We start from the raw sequence: 21,075 nt of genomic DNA on the forward strand, positions 1-21,075 counted from the left end.
AGGAACTCTGGGATCTCTTCATCCCATCCCATCGTCATTTTCATCGTCGTCTTGTTTTAAAATGACTCTCCTCCTTCAAATAATCCAGATTTACAGATCACCTGGGTAAAACAGGCTAAAGTATTTTAACTAAGACCCCCTTATTGCATCATGATTATCTTACTATTACTTTAAAATGTGTTTTTACTTAACTTACTGTAAGTAAAGTAGATGATGTATCAGCAGATTCAATTCCCTTTGTTTTGTAATGTACCTGCTCAACAATAAGTGTGTAGTGCTCGGTGACTTGGTGCTTTTTGTGAAGGTTACTGATCAAATCAAGTGGTCAAGGCTACCTTTTAGTGGCGCTTTCTCAATTTTTAATTAATAGTTGTATATGCCAGCCTCCCTGGTGACAATGTGAAAAAAGGTTTAATTTGCTCTCACACAACTTCAAGGGTTTTCATTCATTCAAGCCATCATAAAGTACAAACATAAGAGGCACGACCAAGGATGTACTGTATGTCCTCGACCCCTTCCTCACCGACTAAGTCCATATACAATGAATCCTATGTCCAGACAATGAATGCAGAAATACATGTGGAGCAAAACCCATGAGGATTTGACCATGAGTGGTATTGAATACCTGGATTTATTTTTTATAAGAATATATTCTAATTCAATATAATACATTGGAGAATTTTTTGGAAATCTTTATAGTCTTGAGTCAAGCCTTATCTGGTTACCTGTATTCTGCAGAGCCCTGGTGAAGCCTGGAACCCTTAAAGTGATACTGTGCTGATGAAATATTCTGCGATATGCCTCCTCCTTGGAGCAGGGCTATGAAAGAATAATCTCTTGTAAGTGTTTTTTAAAGGTGAAGAAGATAGCGCTTTCAAAACTCTGTGTGAATAGCAAATACATAGAAACTTCCTTATAACACCCAAATTAGAGACACACCTCACACAGGGGGGGATGGCCTGCATTGTAGTCATTTTCTCCCAGTTTGAAAACGCCATCCATCTATTCTGTTTTATCAGCTCAGAATGGGGGCTTGGAGATTGGCGGATGGAGAGGTGAGGGTGCAAGCATACAGGTACTGTATGTTTTATTGATCAGGCACACGGTGGGTGAAAGCCCGTGAACATGAGAATGAATAATGCATGAGACCCGGGGAAAGGAAACAGAGATCTGCTGGAGCACTGGGGTGAATTTGAGAGGCAACCGAGGGGACAGAGAGGAGACGCCTGGGTTTGGAGAGAGTCTGTTGTGTTGTAAGCGACCCATTCTTACTGTGTAATGGAGTCAACCAGGCATCCTGAGCTTGTGTTTGAACAGGTGCACACACACAGCAGCGAGAGGTTCACAGCCTTTTGCATGCCTGTGATCTGATTGCAGGTGTTTTTTTTTTCACTCTTGGCTTGTCCCATTTCTTTCCATTCACGCTGCTCCACTCTGACCATGGTTGGATTATGAGAAAATGGGCTAGGGGCAGCAACATGTAGAGTATATAAAAAGGCCTCCAATCCATTTTAATTAACAGCAACACACCCATACTGAAAGTGATGCAAAAGAACACCAAATTCCGAAACATCACAAAAGGGTATTTTGCGTTTTTTATTTATTTTGAATTTTTTGTTTTTGTTTATTTTTAGTGTTTGTTTTGCCTGTTTGCAGTCCTACTGTATTCAGGAATACATCCATGACTGTGTGACTCCGACTTCTTATATTTAAATGTATCTAGGCCATATGAACCGATACCTTTCAATGTCTACATTGTTTGTATTGATCAACGAGTGGTATTCAAGCCTAATTGCCACCAACACAATAAGAGTTTTTCTTGCTGTCACCAAGGGGCTTGAGGTTGTATATTGTCTTTTACATTTATGGTTTTCATTTATGGTTTCGTAATGTGAGAACTGTGAAGCCTTTTAAGACTAGATGGGTTAAGGGGCTGCACACATAAAATTGAGTTATACCTTAATAATAATAACGCTGAAACGCTGCATGAAAATAAAAGGTGTCTAAAGGGTCCATAGGTTATATCTGAGCAAACACTCAAAATCAATATGTGAAAAGCTGGAGACATTTGGTTTGGAGTGAAGAGGTCTGAGGAAATAGTCTACATCCATCTTGGCATTTTAAAACTAGATGTGAGAATGAGGTATCTCTTAAGTGAGAGTAAAGCAAACACATAAGCCTGTATAGATATTGCTGTAGCAGGTCCATGGGTCCAGGCCCATCAGCCGAACTGACACTAGAGATATGGCTTCCAATAGAGCAAATTTGTCCTCATATTACCGAGCCCTACCAACTGTGATCTCACACAATTTGCCGCCCCCTCGTTTACCCGTGTGTATTCAATTTTTATCAAGTGTAAGCATGTCTTTGACAGCCCCATCTGTGTGTTGGGCAGCTGGTTAAAGCTGGAGGCATTTCTTGAAATATGCTATGAGTAAAATCTGGTGAAGAATGACTCAATTTAACAGTGATATACTGTGTACTGTATATTGTTTGTATGTATACAATATTGAGAAAGAGGTGTTAAAAAAATACGCCACACATTTTTTTTGTGCAGATGGGTAAAATAGTCTTTGATGAATCTTGAAATAGCTTCAGAGCAGCGGTAAAGTAATATGGAAGACTGTGTGGGTCCAAGATCAGCAGATATTTATTTTAGCAAAAATGGATGCCTTGCTCTGTGCACTGCCAATGTAATGGTAGTACATTAGAAGCAACATCGGGAGCCATTTGTAAAGTTCATACCTAAGTAACCACATATTTGCAAACTAGTTGTTAGATCATGATTGTTTCTGTGACCTTTCAGCAAACTTAGCTGACAAACTGATTATTTCAGTCACCACTGACGACTGCTCCACTGCTAAAAGCTACGTTAGCCTTTTTATTCGGCCTGTAACATGGTGCTATTCATTCATTGTCAGTTCACTTTTGTAAATTCTGTGGTGAAGCTTTGTTCATGTTTTGAACACGTCTAGTTGGAGCATTTTAGTGTTAACACCTTTTTCGTGTTTTCACAGCCGGTCTTGTTAATGTGATGGCTGAACACTGAACAAGAACTGTCATTTTTTAACATAACTGTGTGTCTATTTTAGAACAACACATTTGTCACTTTTTAACACAAAACATAGTGTGTTAAACGCAGCATATGTAGGGAAACTATTAGGAAAGATGTTATATTTATTAGGCCTCCAAATGGAATGTAAAAAACCTGCCTGTCCCAGCACCACCTACTGACTGATGCGTACCATTTCTTAGTCTGGCTTCAGGGGCAGAATTGAAACGTTTCCCACATATTTGATTGCTCTGGGACTTTTGCTCTCTCTCTCTAGTCCAGATTGTTTGAGGGCTGAAACAAAAGAGAAGAAATAAAATAAAGAGTTCCAGGACCTGCAGGGCTTTCAGACTTCTGAAAACACCTCTTAAAGCCATTTATTTTCCTATGGGGCTATTTAATCAAAGTCTGTCGCTGGTGTACTTACAGTCTGAGATTATACTTGACGGCCCAAAGGTGGCAGGAAAAGGGAACTCAACAAGTCACACAAGGGCCAAAGAGTGCTTCAGAGACTGAAGGGTGAATCTCTGTCATCTGGGCTCTGATTGGTGTTGGGAGGGATGTTGCCCCAGGCGAGTCTAGAGGATCCTGCTACTGCTTCATTTAAATTCTTCCAACAGAACAGTTTTTTTTTAAAACTGTGGTTGGTGCAATTCTCATGCTCCACATAGTAAATCCACAAAGTAAAATAATCCACATGTTCCACAGTGCATAAAGTGGCCTTTCAGTACATATATCTAATTAATGCCTAATTGCCTGGTGTGGGACAATATTTTAACGACTCAAGCGTGTCTCGCCAGAGGGACTTTTTAAATAAATGTCCTCCATCCAGGCCTGGTTCTACAGGGGTGCATAAATATGCATTGCACCCACAATTGAATTATTTGTACCCTCTATTGAAATAAGGAAGGAGTGAGACATGGTATAAATACAGTATAACAATAATGATAATATAATTTTTTAATCACATTTTTTCCCACTAAAATCAGGTGCGCTTGACCTGTGCCGTTGTGTGCGTCATTTGCTATATGCATGCACACCAGTGACTGAACTTCTGTCTAGGCTGCTGCTAGCCAATGCATTTGTAGATAATGGATATCTGAAAAAGGTTAAATCCACCATCACCAATCACCAGCAACACTGCATCTCCTGCAGACAACAGCAACATGACGGATGGGGATGCATTTGGTCTGTTGTGGATTAGCACTTTGTTTAGTCTGTGATGACGTCTTTTAGGATGAACTCAATGTGACTAGTTTGAATGATTAGTACGGACTGCATGAAATATTTCAGTAAAGCATTTTTAACACACTTGAAATGTTCTCTTTTGCTTGGTTTGAAAACATAAAAAAGGCCATAATCTTTTCATTGAGGACCTTAACATAGATGCTTTTTTTCATTGCTGTTGCTGTCCACTGTGGCTAGCATAAACCAACTACCGGTGCACCCACTCTAATCTCAAAAGCACCCCTGGTCATTTTGTTCTGGCACAGGGTCTACCTTTGTCCCTCCTTTCTCTTTCATCCGGTACCTCAGGCATAAGCACAGCAGGATAACACACACAACCCCTTCAGCTTTACCAGTTTGAGGAATGACAAGATGACGTGCGCTTTTTAAGTAGAGCCAAAAACATTTAATAATACACACCATCGCAAAGAGATACATGCACTTGCAGCACTTTCCCAAAACTGTAGCTCTGATTTTTCAAAACACATACAAACCATTAAAATAACTTAAAACAAAACACATATTTAAAAAGAAGAAGAAAAAAAAATACACATTTTTTTATACACGTTCATAATACTGCTTCGTAAAATGTATCACAAAAAAAGTAGCTTTTTTGACACGCAGCAAACCATATAGGAACCAACTCAGTTATTACAATGACACTGACTGTGCTTGTTTGAAAGTTAGCGGAAAGACGTGTGTGTGGGAACTGTTGGACATCAGAGAGGGAATGTCACAGAGAGGACGTTGGAAAGAAGAGTCTTTTGGTGGGAAGAGGAAGAGGAAGAGGAGGAGGAAGAGGACGGTGGGTCTATATCGGTCCCTCTGGGATGAGGAACAACGCAAAGTGTGTGTTGAAGGGCAGGCGAGGGCGAAGGCGAGGGCTAGGCGTAGAAGGTCTCTACTTTCACTGCCTGACAGAACATCGTCATGGAGAAGACCAGGCCCAGGATCTGTACACACACACACACACACACACACACACACACACACACACACGCACACACGCGCACACACACAAAGAGAGACATAAATCAGCTGTTAATTGGGTTCAGATGTCCAATGTGTAAAGCCACAGTGAATATAAAAAGGAACTCTTCTATCCGTTTGACACATCTGTGTAGTATAACGTACATCTGTTTGACAGATAAATGCCAAAAGGATTAATTTTCCTCATACCATTACATCCAGATCTCATTAAGTTTATTGCGTTGATAACAATAGGCAGAGCGTCCACACAATCCAATCTGTGCGCTATTCATTTAGTATAAGATATGCACAGATTGGAGTTGGAGGAGGCTGTTCTTCTTTATTAAACTTTGTATCTTTTCTTCAGCATCTCAAACAAATCTCTATCTGGTGAATACTGACGTTCATGTTTATTTGGTTACAACAAAAAAGCTTTTCAGAGTCTTTTTTAATCTATCCATCTACCCAGTGAAGTGAAAATACAAACAAAACACCATTTAAATGCTTCTCCTTTGGGATTTCAGTATGTTCACAAAAGACGGGGGTGCTGTGTGCCAGTAAAGCCAACAGGCAACCTTTAGTCGCATCTTATATTACCTTCTTTGTCATTGTTCAGTTTTAAATGCAAATTTAGCCAAAGCAGAGCTATTGTCATTAAACCTTGTTTTGTGGTGATTTGGTCAGATGACATCATGATTATTAAAATAGCCAGTGTGAATGAGAACATATATGCCATGAGTTGGGCTGCATTAAAACGCAGTACGCGTGTAGGTGAGAGCTGGAGGAGACTGAATGAAGAGTGAGTGTGCTGTCTGTCAGCAGAGTAACCAGCTGTGTCTATTGCTGTCACAGGCAGGAAGGTTAAGAAGACAAACTCCTTTGGTCTCAGACGTTTCCCGTAATCGATCGTTTTCGATGCAAATGTAGCAAATAACACGCCATGGCTGCTGTCATTTAAGTGAAATGAAGAACTTTGAGTTTGAGTTGTTACTAAACTAGCTCTTGCTCTCCTCAAAATCTTACTATGTGCGTTTATTTATTAAAACTAAAACATTTTTATTTGTAACTAGATCTCTATCATGTGTATAGCTTTTTGCAATATTTTTTACTTTCTGATGTTTTATAAGATATTCAATTATTTTCCTTTTTTTCTTTATATATTTTTCTATACGTCAAATGCTATATTTTCTATATTCGTAGAATGCATGAGCCTGTTTTGTTGATATACATTAAAGATTTGAAAGAAAGAGTGCGAAGAAGAAGACACTTTGCTCATTCGCTGTTGTCTGAGATCACTGCAGAGCGTAGCTGATTAAGTGCGTGTGAATTAATTTAATGAAGTCTTTCCATTAATAGGACTTCAGTTCTCTGGAGTTTAAAAATTCCATAGAAAGGTCATGTCTTGACCAGTTTACTGTATAACACTGGCTGCTGCTGTTAATAGGATTCCCCATACTGTCACTCCCATTGGGGCTGCTTCTCTCATAATGAAACACTTCTTTGAAGATTTCCAACACTCTTTCTTCATCTTAGTGCATGACCGGGGACGCATGATAACATGCTGACTGATCTCATGCCATAGCTTCTTAACTTTTTGTTGGATACGATGTGAAGTTGAACTACTTTTGACATCAGTTTGTTCTGCATTTCTGCAAAATATTTATGAACACTCTCCAGGTGTAATGACACACGTGTGTTTATTTGAATTTACCAGCCACCATTTTTCTATTTAATATGGATACATATTAATTTCCTATTCACATCCCCTGTATCTAATGCTATGAAAAGAATTCTAAGGACCAAACGTTTCAGTTGCAGCAGCACCAAAAATCGTACATAAGATGAGCAGAAATGAGCCTTAACAGTAGTATGAAGAGATGAAGTCAAAAGACCATGGACGTTACTGATTACATTAGTCACTCACCATAAACAATAGAGATAACAATATGATGTGCTAAATATAAATTCAGCTTTCCGTTTATAAAATGAATCATTTGTCATTTCTTCTTTCGGAAGTTACATAAATGTGCAGCGATTAGTGCTCATTGTCTTAGCATAAAGCATGTTCTTTGTATCGTATAATGCTGTGTGACTTAGCTGGAAAATATCACAGATGTAGGAGATAAGTCTGGCAGTGATAATATCTTTCAGTTTTTTCCTTCCTTTCTTTCTTTCTTCTTTCATTTTGCTGCTTGTAGGATTGTGAAAAAGGGCACCGAGATTCTAACCGTTGACTAAAAATCAGCCTGCAGCGCTGCATGAGCCCTGTGTGAGATCTCTCTGCCATTGAGGAAGCGCATCACGTAACACTAGGCTGGAAGGGAGATAAAACATTCTTTATGGAAAGTCAAAACCTCCTCTGTGGTCTTCAGTAGTATCACAAGAAGCTTAAACTGGCTCCCGCTGTCCAGAGAATTCCGCCGTTCAGCACTTAGTGCAAAGGACACTGGAAGTATCAGGTTTGGTTTATCATTAAAGAAACGCTTCTTGTCTGAGGGATGTATATCATGGACTGAGTGAGAAAAAGAAATGCAGAAGAAAATAATTCGCCTGCAATTACCTGAGTAAGTGCTGTGCACAGAGCAAAGATCCAAAGTGCCACCAGGTTCTCATTAAGCCAGTCCTTCACTCGCTCGTAGCACGGCTGTGGGGAAAACAAACACACACACACACACACACACGCACACACACACACACACGCACGCACGCACGCACGCACACACGCAGGCAGGCAGGCAGGCACACACACACACACACACACACACACACACACACGCACACACACACAGAGCAAACATTAGTTCACAAATTTAAACTCAGATTTCCAGTACTATACTGATAGAATGATACACCATATACAGCCGTCTTCTGCCCCTTCATTAAGAAACTGCGAAATGTGCCAAAATGTTCTTTGGCTAGAAGGTTCCCCCGTGGCAACATGCTTATCTCCCACTCCTCCTCCTCCTCCTACTCTGACCTCATATTCTTTGGGGAAACATTCTTGAATTTAAGCTAGTCCCGGATGTTCTTGTCTCCCGTCAGCTGTACAAACAGGAGTAAAGTGAATACTGAACCAGCACACAGGCTTGCAGGTATAATTTAGACATGAGCACGGGCTGAATTTTTCATGTCTGACATTGCTTGCATTTTTAAGGCATCTTGACAAAAAAAATCCACCCTCTCATTGCTTCCCAATTTCTTTTGTTTTGTTTTGTTTTGTTTTGTTTTGTTTTGTTTTGTTTTCTTTTCTTTTCGTCTCTGAAACATTTTCACCAGCTAGAGTACATTTCAAAATGTCTTTTTAAGATGTTGTGTAGTGCAAGCAGAAAGAAAAAAAAGCTAATAGTAGTATTAATACAAGGAGCAGCACATCTGAAAGCTGATATCAAAACCATGTTACCATGTGGCATTTGACATGAGGCGCACATGGTTTCATCACCTCTTACGTAAACATTGAAACAATATGAGTGCCAAAATGTGAGTTTGATTATGTTAGATTAGAGAAAAGACCTTTCTGGAATACTGTGTAGTAAAGGTAAAGGTGCTTTGATAGCAGGATACACTGCTGTTCTAATTAAATTATTCATTTCCACAGACATACCTTTCCTATAGTGCTATTTCTTTTATTTTCATATTTATTTTTAAATCTCTTCACCTCAAGAAGCTGAGTCAGAGCTAGGAAAGAGCAAACACAATCTACTCCGCATTTCACCGCTGCCTGAAACATCGGGGAACCAACAAAAATATATTTTTCCCTAGCACAAGGTGAAATCAATATGGAAAGTCATGGGGTAAGCTAAAATTTAGAGCAACTTCAGTGTTATTTATCAAACTGATGTTCCAACTGCAACAACCCCCCCTCCACCCCGGACCACAGAGCTGCGTCTGAATATATATAAATTCATATTTTTATTGTTTGACTTCCCCTGCACTGCACATAAATCCAGGAAATAAACAGATAAGTAAACCTCAACCTCTGCTAAGCCAGGCACAGCAGCACAGATTCTGCATTCAGATTGCTGCGAGGCTTACAAGTCATCCAAGCTAAGCAAAAACGACAAATCAGGCCTTTGTGACGAAATTATCTAAACCTAAAAGGTCCACTTTACTTTGTAACTTTGCTGCACATTCAACCACATCTAGCATCCTTCATTAGTTAATGTAGGCTACGTTCCAAACATGCATCACTGCTGTCAATCAATGTCCGCCTTGATCACCCTCTTCCGCACGTTGTCCACTGACACTGGACAATGACCTTTCCACAGTCGATGGCGTGTCAAGTTTCATTCTGGTGCTCTCTGACAGATGATGTTGTCTGTATGCTGGTGTTTATTCAGTCTCTTGAATTTGTTGAGGCTGTTTACTCCATCTGACTTAAATAAACAACCTCTGGCTAGTCTCACTGGGATGCTTATGATCAGGGAAATCCCCATGGAAATCTGACTTGAATTTAAGACTTCTTAATACCTTTTTTAATGCGACTTAAAATTAAATTGAATGCCAACGTCAAGGCCATACTGGCAAAAGTAAGAAGGATATAATGAAAATTCAGATGCATTTTAAGGTACTTTCAATAACAAATATTACTCACATTGATGTACAGTAACAATTGCTTTGTGAAGTGTGTGTATACTCTTAATAACAACATTGAAAAAGTACTTATTCGTCACTTAACGACTCCTATCAAATAATTTGTTTTATCTTACAAAATGGCAATCAAAGAAAATGCAATACCTTGTCTGTGAAATTCAATACTTTTAAGGCCTTTTTTTGAGAATATTAAATTCAATGCTTTTGCCTCATACCCTTGGCCTGATGATGGTCCTTACTGGTATTGTCATGGTCTTGTGTGAGTTGGACATGCTGCCTCTCCATCCCTCTATCCTCCAGCTCACTGATAAGATGTTCTCTCTGTGTATGTATGAGGCCACTGACGCGTGAGCATGCTCCCATTTACCCTGATTAAAAGCTCAGCGACTGGGTTTATAATTGGTCAAGTAGGAACTTCCGGGCTCGAAAAACTGTGACTTCGTAACAAAACCTCCCTAATGATTGTTGTAATAATCATCCGCCTCTATGGTCAAGGTTTTGCCAAGTTAAAAGAACAAGGTCATGATTATAGAGTAACTTGAAGGAGAGGTTCACACTTCTGTCTTAAACCAATAGTCAAGTGCCCAAATGAGCATTAGCTATGTTAACATCCGCTTGTAAATCAAATGAACTGATGTATGCTGAATAAAATTTAATAAAGCCGAAAGAGATCCATCCTTAACATATTTTAAAGGAGAGGATAAGGAGGACAGGATTCTGTGCTTCTTAATGGTTGTGGTCTTAGTTACATAAATCAAGTGGGTGGCTCTTGAAAAGAAACCAACATGCACCTTTGGTTGGATACTGTAAACAAACAGCAGTCCTTGGTGAGGTTTCACAGTTCACATAAAAAAGTGAACATACTGTACGTTGTACACACTGCTTGAACATTTGCAGGCTGAGTGTATCTGCGTGTGTGAGCATGTCATCAAGCCTTTATGCGTGTGGCCTTGTGTGTATGTTTCTGTTTGCTATTAATGGGAGAGCAAAGAGAATTCTTTTTTATTCTAAGAAAATACTTTTACTGAGTTCATGGGTTCATAAACACTATGCTGCCAATGACCAGAGCCACGGCAATTTATTTCTGCTCCATCAATTGCTAAACTATTCACTGAAAGGTAACATGACTTATTCATACGATTTCCATTTGGAAATAAAAGACATTCTCAAATCTGCCTTGATATTTTTCAACAACATCAAACTCTATTTAGTTAGTGTGTCTGACACACACGGTCATAGCACTAGAGGTGCAAGTAATGGACATCTAGCTTTACCTAGACCAAGGTCCAATGTACTTAAAAATACTATAATTTACAGATCAATTTCATTATGGAATGAACTGCCAAAAAACATTACTTTTAGCATTAATAGCAAATACAACTTTAAAAAGTCTGCAAAAAAACATCTGGGGCCGTATTCACAAAACATTTTATCTTAGCGCTAAGAGTACTCCTAAGGACCACTAAAAGTTCTTAGTAAGGAGTAATTTCTTAAAACCTATTCACAAAGATGATAAGACCAACTTTTACTAAGGAATGGGAGGGACTCCTAAGCTAAGACTAGAGGGCGGTGTTGACCCTGTTGCTATGGATGATGTCATGTTCATACCTTCTATGCCCACAGTGATTGGCTGAGAGGGAATGAGAGCTAGGAGTGAATTTATGATAGAAACACTGTGGGAGATATCCATATCGTGTCGCTGTATTAAAGTAAAGAGTTTTTATATACAATTAATGACAAGTGACACTGATTTAACATGAAACCAAGATACTGCAGGGTTTCCCACACATTCGTTCAAAATTAACCTACAAAAGCGCCACATAGGTCTATTCATTTTAAATTTTACAATGATTTGAATCGTAAAAAATATCCTCATTGAACAGCTGCACGCCATGCACTCTCACTGTATTTCTCTCAACGGCGGACTATGCAGCAATAGTCAGACAGCGACAAACCAGGAAATTCACAATTAAGAAACAACAGCCGGCGAAATCGTAAAGTGCACGCGGAAGGAAAAAGGCGAGACGCGCAACCATACAGTAGCGGACCTGTGGAATGGAGGAGATGGAACTCTTATCAAGTAACAAATTAAACCCAAACGTGACACTAACAGTAACTTTCAGCGCATCGTAAACCCAAAGCAACTGCAGGAAAAGGAACTTAATAAATATTTTTTTATATAAATGTAATAAATATAAATGAGTCTATCATTTCTAAATATAGCTTTACTAAGATCATTAAACCCTTACAGCTATTAAGGTACCTTTTGTAAAGCTCACTAGCATTAAATCTCTCCAAAACACCATCAAATGGTTGTCTGTGAATTACTCTTAGTGACTTAGGAGTCCTCTCGAGGACTCCTAGCTTTTCATAGATTTAGGAGCTAGTTTTAGCGCTAAAATGCTTTGTGAATTACACTTATCTTAAAAAGTTAGGAGTCTTAAAATTAGGAGTGAAACGCCCCTTATTTTTGAGAGTTACTCCTAAATCAGGACCTTAGGACCTACTCTTAGCCTTAAAATGTTTTGTGAATACGGCCCCTGGTCCATATGTAATGTATACATTTTAAATGTTTAATCTCCTTTTGCAGATTTCTTATCTTTATTTTCTTTTGTTATATTTGTAATTATGATGTTTTTAAATCATAGTGTTGTGTAATATTGTTGTTATTATTTGTCTATTTCGGTTTGACATAATGTCAAACAAGTGATTGTCTGTTGTCTATATTGTATGTTTCGGACCCCAGGAAGACTAGCTCTCACTCCGGTGTGTTGCTAATGGGGATCCTAATAAATCAAATCAAATCAAATCAAATCAAATGTGGTCTTGAGCGTCCTCTCTGACTTATTTTTGTCACTATTACCTCAAATGAGAAGTTCTGAATTTGACTGAACATTACTGACATTGTGTGGGCAGAAACATACATTTAATTCAAATTAAATGTACAATATATACAATTAAAAGATAAGGCTATGCAGGTATTGGAAGAGAGAGAGCTGTTATGTTTCAATTTGAAATAATCTGAATCCTTGATTTGAAAGGTAAATATCTATCAAAATATCCATATTAATTTATGGTTGAAACGTCCCTCAACCAAGGACCAGTGGAATTCGGAAGTCCATGTGAAGCAAGAAAGCTGTCACCCGAAGGAGGAAAATATGAGGACGTTTGAAAAATCTTTCAATGGTTTGTGCAGAACCTGCTTTCAGTAAAAGTAATGGGAAAAGTAACATTTTATAAGGTTATGTTGTTTGTTTCTAACACTGAAATCACCTGCAGCTTGACCACAGCCTTGTCCTTTTAATGCAGAACGGACAAATGAAATCAGGATTCTATAACTGGAGTGAGGAGGTTGTATCTAAAGATGAAGCTACTGTGACTGAATTGAGGAATGAACTCTTAACCTAACACTTTAAGACTTTAAGTACATTGTACTGTTAGAAGAAAACTGAAATTGGCCAAAGAGGTATGAAATTGGTATGACAGACATGAGTGACACACTTGATGTGGAGCTTTACAAACCGTGACTGTTACTTCAGGCGACATCGAGCATGTTTGATATGATGTTTGGAATGGGCCCATTTGCCATTTAGTTGTATCGACCAAATAACACCTCAAGTAATGAAAATCGTTGTCGTTATTGTTCATCATATTTCGCTCACTACAATGTACAGACTGCTGTAGCACTGCTGCATGACATAAGCAGACTACTCAGTGTGTTAAGTGGCCCTTACATTTTCTGTCCTTGATGTCAATGTGCCAGCTTATTTTTTTGTAACATATTTTATGAGCCTTGTGATCACATTTTATTCTGACACTTTATTTATTCTTTATTAATAATGTTTCCAACAAATACAGCAACAATCAGCTGTTGCAGTTGGCAGAGCTAGACAGCAGCTGTTGTGTTTTATGTTTTTTTAGTAGAATGAATAAGATATAATGTGAATTTGATCATAAAACAAGTAAAACATTTTGTTTCTCGGTTATAGCTACAAGCCTTTTAATGTGACCTTGGGTACAATATAGTTTTATCTACTTCCTGGTGTTAAGCAGTTGGACTGAAATGCACTGGGTTAAAAAGCACACTATGCTGTTAAAGCAGCACAAAGCCCCAAAAGTACTTTAAGAAAATACTTTTACAGACAGTGTTAGTGACAGCAAACAAGCATCAACTGATAAACTGATGCAGGAATATAATATTTTGCTAAAGATGCTCTCAGTTTTTTCATGTTAAGAATTGAACACATTTCTATGTATAATGTAAATTAAGAACAAAAAAAGACTATTCGTAATGTAAAGGTGTCTTATTGTCAATCGTCATTGGACCCTGCAGTTCTCCCTGAGCTCCAAAGTTCCCAAAGCTATTATATTTGAGTTCATTCTTATAGTTTTACAACACGCAACTTGACTGTTTTGGTTCACTCACTGCTCTCTCATTAATCTTGTTTCCACCTGCGACTGTGAGCTGGTAAACAAAGTGGAGTACTTAGCAGCTAAACAGCCAGATATTTCCCTCAGGAGTTGGTGGAGATCAGACCAAAGCTAAGTGGAGACTGAATGAGGTTTGCTGTGTGGCCTGATACACTTCCAATGAATGTTAATGTTGCTCTGTATCTGCTGGATGTTTAAATAAATAACTGTTTACAAACACATTCATATCAATGTTATATGGTGGTAATATTTCAATATAATGTTACTAACTTGGTGTATAGTACTCCTACTAATATAGTACTCCAAACAATAATTGTTTGTTGTTGCCAGATGGAGGTTCCGGCGAGCAATATATGTTCATAATACATACTCTACATTATTTGAGAAAAAAAATATCCCCACGTGAAGGTAACTAAGCCAAGCTGAATTTGCATATCCAATCAATATTTGATATTCTCATGTGGTCCATACATTCTGAATAGCAGAGGACCTACAATTGAACCCTGAGGGATCCCACAAGAAAAAGTGGACTTATGATGAGAAGGAATTTCCAACACAGGCCGAGGACCTTTGGCTAAATATGATGAAACCTATTCAAGTACTGATACTGAGAAACCTCTACCACCATGTTTCAGCATACGCATAAGGTGGTCTAAGGTGTAAAAGGCGAATATAAAATCTAGAGGAGGCCACCATTGATGCATCAGCTGCCAAGAGGAGATCATTAGTGGTGAGGATTTATTCTTCAGGTTCTCTTAAACAAGACTGGAATTTTCAAAGACCGTCTTCTGTAGCAGGAAAGTCAGCAGTGTTTTCTCTAGGACTTTGGGAAGAAAGGGAATTTTGAAAATGACTCTAGGGTAGTTCATATTTTTAAAGTAGTGGCTGGACTACTGTACTTGAAAGAAAAGGGCCAATTAACTACATTAATAGATCATAAGCAATTATAATTTGTTATACACATACTGCTTCTCCTCATTTCTACATTATCAAGGTCCAACTTCATCGAATGACTAATTGTGAAAAATTTGAGATTGTAGGAACAGTGTCAAGAGAATAGGTGATTGCGTTCATGCAGGACACACTTACAATGTGTTACGAAATGGTAATAATGCTGTAGTAAAATAATCCAGTGCAGCAGAGATTACCAAGGGTGACGAACGGGTCACAAGTAGGAGGAGTCATTTTAATTCTGAATAAATGTGTAAATTATACAGGCTGTCCCTGTATATTATCTCAACACACTCAATTACCTCTCCAACAACAACAACATCCAGTCCTGCTAAATCATGTTGCATGTGCAAATGAACCCATTTGCATTCTGTCCTGGCAATATCGCTAGAAGCCTCCCGTGTAACATATTCATTGAGACGAAACGTGGAAAAATGACATCGCTTGTATTCATCTCGTTTTGGCTGATGAAAACCTCTGCACATTCTGCTGCTCTTTCTTCTCCAAAACTCTCATCAGGTCGGGCTGTTTCTCAACGTTGTAATGATTGGAAAAATTAACTCTTTTTTCGTCTTGTTGACTTTAAGCTTGGTGAGATACAAAGTCTGTGTGGCCTAATAATAGTAGAAGATATGTGAGGAGACATAAAGAGGTCACAGGTGTAAGAACGCTAAACATCAGTTCAGAGGTTGTTCAGTTAGTTGCTTCCATGAGCTCGTATCGTCATCCAAAACAACTCTTTGTACAGTGCAGCTGCTGAAAGATTCAAATACGACACTGATTATACGAGTTGAACACAATAAAGATTAGTCACACAGCAGTCATGTCCTTCTGGATGGAAGTAATTAATGCAATATCGGTAATTATGAATATAAAGCTCCAACTATGTCTTTCCGCTAGCCTGATTAGATTAGTTCCAAAACAGACAGAAAATTGCAGGCTTGGTTTTTTCAGGGGTGCTGAATTAGACTATCTGGAACAAACTCCCAGAAAACTTGAGGTCTGCTGCAACCCTCAGTTCTTTTAAATCGAGTCTGAAGACTTTTCTGTTTCCATTTTAACCTGTACTATTTATTTAATTTAAATGTTTTACTTCTTTTCATTCGCTTTTAAATGTCTTCTAATGTGTTTTATGTATTTTAATCTTGCCCCTGTAAAGCACTTTGAGTGGCCTTGTGTTTGAATTGTGCTATATAAATAAACTTGCCTTGCCTTGCCTTGCCTTACCTATTTGCGAGCCAAGATGTTTTTTTTAAATAGAAAAGTGGTTTCTTGAATTTTTTAAATGTTCTTTGTATGCAAGGAATAACAAGTCATATTAATTATGGTCCCAGAATGATTTGGTATTAAATGAGGAATTACTTTTGGAAACATTTGCATTTAAATTAAATATGGCCAAGACAACAATGGCCTCACCCCATTTTGGAGCTTCTCTACTTTGTTTCTAAATGTTTTTAATCTGTAACTGAAATTGTATTGGAATTTGGAGAGTAAACTTTCCCCAATACAGATAACCAACCTAGCATTAGGTTTAATGTAATTGTGTGGCTACATCTGCTAGGCAAAGAAGTGTGCATCCTCATTGGACCACAATCATATTGAAGTTAAATGGAAATGAGAAGAAAGCATTGTTCTTGTATCGCAGTGTAGACTTTTTTAATCTAACATAACCCTAATTTGGTGGTTAGCTTACTTTGCAAATAGTATAATAATAATTCTTAATCAATAAGAAACTGTACCACTAAATAATTGAAGAAGCAGCTTTTGGAAGTATACCTCCATTTGACAGAACTTACCGCTGTCCACCATGTTCCTGGGTTGTCCAGGCCACAGTTGTCACTGTACTCTAGGCAGCAGGAGTCTGGCACACGGGAGGCGTTATAAACCTCAAACCAGTCTGTGTGGTTAGTTACTCCACAACAGCGAAACTGAAAAAAAAAAAAAAATACAAATGCAATGAGTCAGGAGAGTTTGACATTTTATTATCACCATACTGAAATTCCAATACATGATATGAAACGAATATCCTCCACTAATGGAAACAAAAATTATTTACCCGTCAACAATAAGATTTATTGGACAAAATAATTCACGTGCCCAATGTAGAAAACACTTAATCTTTCTGGTATTGACCTGCTGCCCCTTTTTGTACAATTCACATCTCATTTGTCTCAGAAGCCTAAAAGCATTTTCTAACTTGCCTGCTTCTTTTTTATCCACATCTTCCCCCTTTGTGATTGCTATAGATTTTTGATGAGGGATCATGGCCTTTGCCACAATTCAATTCATCAGTGTACTATATGAAATGATAAAGTGCCCCTGATGTTTTGTCCATCCAGCAGTGGACTTTAATGTAATGCACGGCCCCCGTTCTGCTCTGTGCACAGCGCCCGGGATTGTGTGTTAATTTAAAACTCCTTCACCAGCTTTAACAATGGATCAAGTTTGCAATTTATCATGAACTGCGGCATAATTCAAATGACCAAAAAACATCTGAAGTATATAGTTTTAAAGTTCGGGGGGGACAAATCAAAGGCTGAAAACTGCATAGAGTTGTAATATTCAAATGTAATCACCGCGAATCGTTAACAACCAGTGTGGCGGATGACCCTTGCTGATTTATGGTAGCGGCATTTGGCGCCTTGTTGAAGTTTTACTTCTTCTTCTCATGTCTGTGGATCCTCTTATATTCCATAAGCCGCTATTAATAATATGCAGGGTGAACTTTGCTCCAGGGACATCTGCTGTACTATCTATTTAAGTGACTCAGCATGTATGGAGAAGGCTTCGGAGGGAGAGGAGTGACAGAATGAGAGCTGCCTTTTAATGGGCTACTTTTCAGCCAGACTTTATGGATCTCCATATACACACAGCGTCGCTGATCTGACAAGGAAATATAGACGCAAAATCACGCTAGCACACTTGCATTTTCAAACGGTGGCTCGTTCCGGCATATTTTTCTTCATGCTATCATCATGTTCGCAGGCGGGACAAAAAACTGCACATCAACACCCACACATGCTGACACATGCCTACATTTGCATATGCTATTTGCATAGCAATACATTTCTCTGTCATCATTTATGCCTCTTTCAGTCTCCCCACTTACAGATGCACATTTCCGTACCATGACTTCCACACGCTAGACACGTGCATTCACACAGATCACAGGCAAACATCAAGCATTTACTGAAGCATTAAGCATTTTCTAAATGAACAAGACTATCAACAATGGATCTGTGATGGGAAAAAGGTCCAAAGAGACCTGACGTCTCCTATCTATCATTTGATGTCTCCCTGAGGCTTTCAGCAGCCGCATCAGCCGTCCTCTGCAATCCTTAAATCCAAATCTCTATTTCTCACATTGTGTTTTCTTTGCAGTGGATTTAAAAAAAGAAATAAATATATATAAATAATACAAAGGAAAAGAGACATCAAAGTGAGAGCTAGAACCAAAGATTACCTCATAGAGTATGATGTGTGCCTTAATCTATCTTGACAGAGTTTTACCGAAGCATTTAACCTAGAAAATATTTAAGTGTTTGTTACTGTCGGTAGAAATGTATTGTTCTAATGTAATTTTTTTTTAAGATTGCCAATTTTCTTCGACCCCAAGTCTTATTGTTAATGAGCAGATCCCATTAGCTTAAAAAAGGATAACTTTTTTTTCATTCAAATACTACACAAAATGCAGAAATGGTTGCTTCAACATTTCAGCCAAAACGTCTGTATCTCAGCTTCAGTCATGTCTTGACTTTAATATTGAATGGTGTTCAAAACTGGATGTTTGATTTTTTTTAAGAATCATGATCAAACTGGTACTGAGAGAAAGGAAAATGTCTTAAAACATCTAGATCTTATGTTTAAAATACCTATAGCCCTCACAAAATACCAACGCCCACTCCCTCACATCTTACATCAGTTTGTACGATCATCCAGGCGTTGGTCAAACCCACGTTGCCCTCTGAGCCGAAGAGCTGGAGGCCTTTCTTCAGATCCCTCTGGGCGTAGTGATCAATCTGACAAGAAAAACACAACAGAAGAAAAGGATGTGTGTCAAAAAAGAAAAAGAAAAGAAGACAATTTAACAAATCCCATTTCCACCTTGTGTGAGTTTTTAGTTTGAGTGATGGAGGAAGCAAGTGTTAGCAGCAGGTTATTTCCATTGTCAGGTGTAATTTAAACGTAATGGGCAACAACAAATAACCACACAGATTGTCTGTTCTCTTTTGAGGAAGCCGCTGTGCAATCTGTTGGGAGTGAAGTCAAAGTAATGGCATTTCACCTTATTTGACAGCACACATGAAACCTTGCATTTAAATGGCGAACCTCGTTGGTCTGGGTGATATAGGCTAAAAATAATTTTGCAATATCTTTAGACTATTTCATCCGCAATGATTGTGAAATGTTGGTTTATTTGGTGACATGTTTCAGGGATGCTGTGGTATTGGTGGTTCCATCTCCTCTTCTTGCCACATGTCGACGTTTCCCTGGGCAAGACACTGAACCACAAATTGCTCTCGGTGGTTGGCCAGCACCCTGCATAGTAGCCAGCTACCATCTGTGTGTGAGTGTGTGCGGAAAGGGAGAATGAGGCAAAAATTGTGAAATGTCACCCGAGAAAAAGTGCTTTATAAATGTAGTCCATTTAGACCACCAGTTTACATGGATTTCAAGTTGAACTGTTAGATTACGTGGTGCACAATTGATTTCAATGTTCACATGACTGACCACACCTTATACACAAGGTTTCATAAGTGGATAAAAGTGTATGTTGATACCTTTTTAACTGACCGAGAGAGACCCCAGCCAGACTCATACCTCAACTCATATTTCCTCAAGTGTTACCCATCGTATTAAGGCTAATAAACCGTACTCGACAGTGGAAATGAGTCCACTCTGCTCAAGTCAAAGGGGTTGAATTGGATTTGCTTTGTCTCTCCCAACACACTGCAGGATGGAAGGTTACGGGAGTCGCTGTACAATAAACAAGCTACACGCAGATCAATGCAGGGTTTGGTTCAGCAGTGTGGACCTAAACAAACAAGATAAAAACATTGAACGAAACGTTTACTTTCCCACTAAGCTTTACTTCAAAGAAAACAAACGGTTTGTGTGAACACAGTCACAGAGATAAACATGTTTAAATGCAGAGTTACTGGATCTAAAGTAGCCTACAATACAGCAGGAGAGCTTGGGCGCTATACAAACAGCAAACCCAAAATCCATTCACACACAGGGAAGCCTGTTTTGTTTACACATTGAGATGGTCAGCCCCATCAGATATCAATCGCATAGATCTCCTCTAACCTTGCTTTCTCCTACACTGCAGTGGTTTAGCATGTGAGGTGATGCAGACACCAACCAACTATTAACTCTCTTTCTTCAAACACTCAGGTCAAACTCTAGATATGGCCTTCATGTTGCCAAACAGCATCTGAATGTTGAATATAGGTTGCTTTGTACATTCAGTGGTGATCCTTGATATAGAAATGTTCAAAGACATAAACAGGGCACGGTTGTACCTGGCTCTCTGTAACCTGAATTTTTTTTAGATAAAAGTCATTTTTCGGGGGCGCCTTTAGCTCAGTTGGTAAGGCGTCCCCCTCCCGGGCCGGGCCCAGCAGCAGACCCGGGTTCGATTCCCACCCGCGGTCGTTCTCTGCATGTCACTCCCCTCTCGGCCCCATTTCACCTCTGTCTCTCTGCACTATCAAATAAAGCATAAAAATGCCCCAAAAAATATCTTTAAAAGATAAAAGTAATTTTACTGGAAGTAAGCAGATTTATATGTGAGTAATCAAGTTTCTCTATTTTACTCAAATGTTAACACACACCCATCCTACAACCGAGTG

At 38.7% G+C, this 21,075-nt stretch overlaps 1 protein-coding gene across 2 annotated transcripts in view; it reads right to left on the minus strand.

Annotated features, from left to right (window-relative positions):
• Nucleotides 1–4,671: 4,671 nt before the first annotated feature.
• Nucleotides 4,672–21,075, minus strand: part of tspan4a (tetraspanin 4a) — a gene marked incomplete at its 5' end in the record, with an annotated part of 119,093 nt that continues 102,689 nt past the window's right edge. For both annotated transcript variants that reach the window (XM_080041679.1, XM_080041678.1), the window contains 4 exons: nt 4,672–5,232; nt 7,809–7,892; nt 17,017–17,148; nt 19,138–19,239. In XM_080041679.1, the coding sequence (XP_079897805.1) occupies nt 5,164–5,232; nt 7,809–7,892; nt 17,017–17,148; nt 19,138–19,239 (387 nt within the window). In that variant the 3' untranslated portion in view covers nt 4,672–5,163. The remainder of the gene's footprint in view (nt 5,233–7,808; nt 7,893–17,016; nt 17,149–19,137; nt 19,240–21,075) is intronic.

This window comes from Ammodytes marinus (genome assembly GCF_949987685.1).
Source record: "Ammodytes marinus genome assembly, chromosome: 1".
Classification (NCBI taxonomy): domain Eukaryota; kingdom Metazoa; phylum Chordata; class Actinopteri; order Uranoscopiformes; family Ammodytidae; genus Ammodytes; species Ammodytes marinus.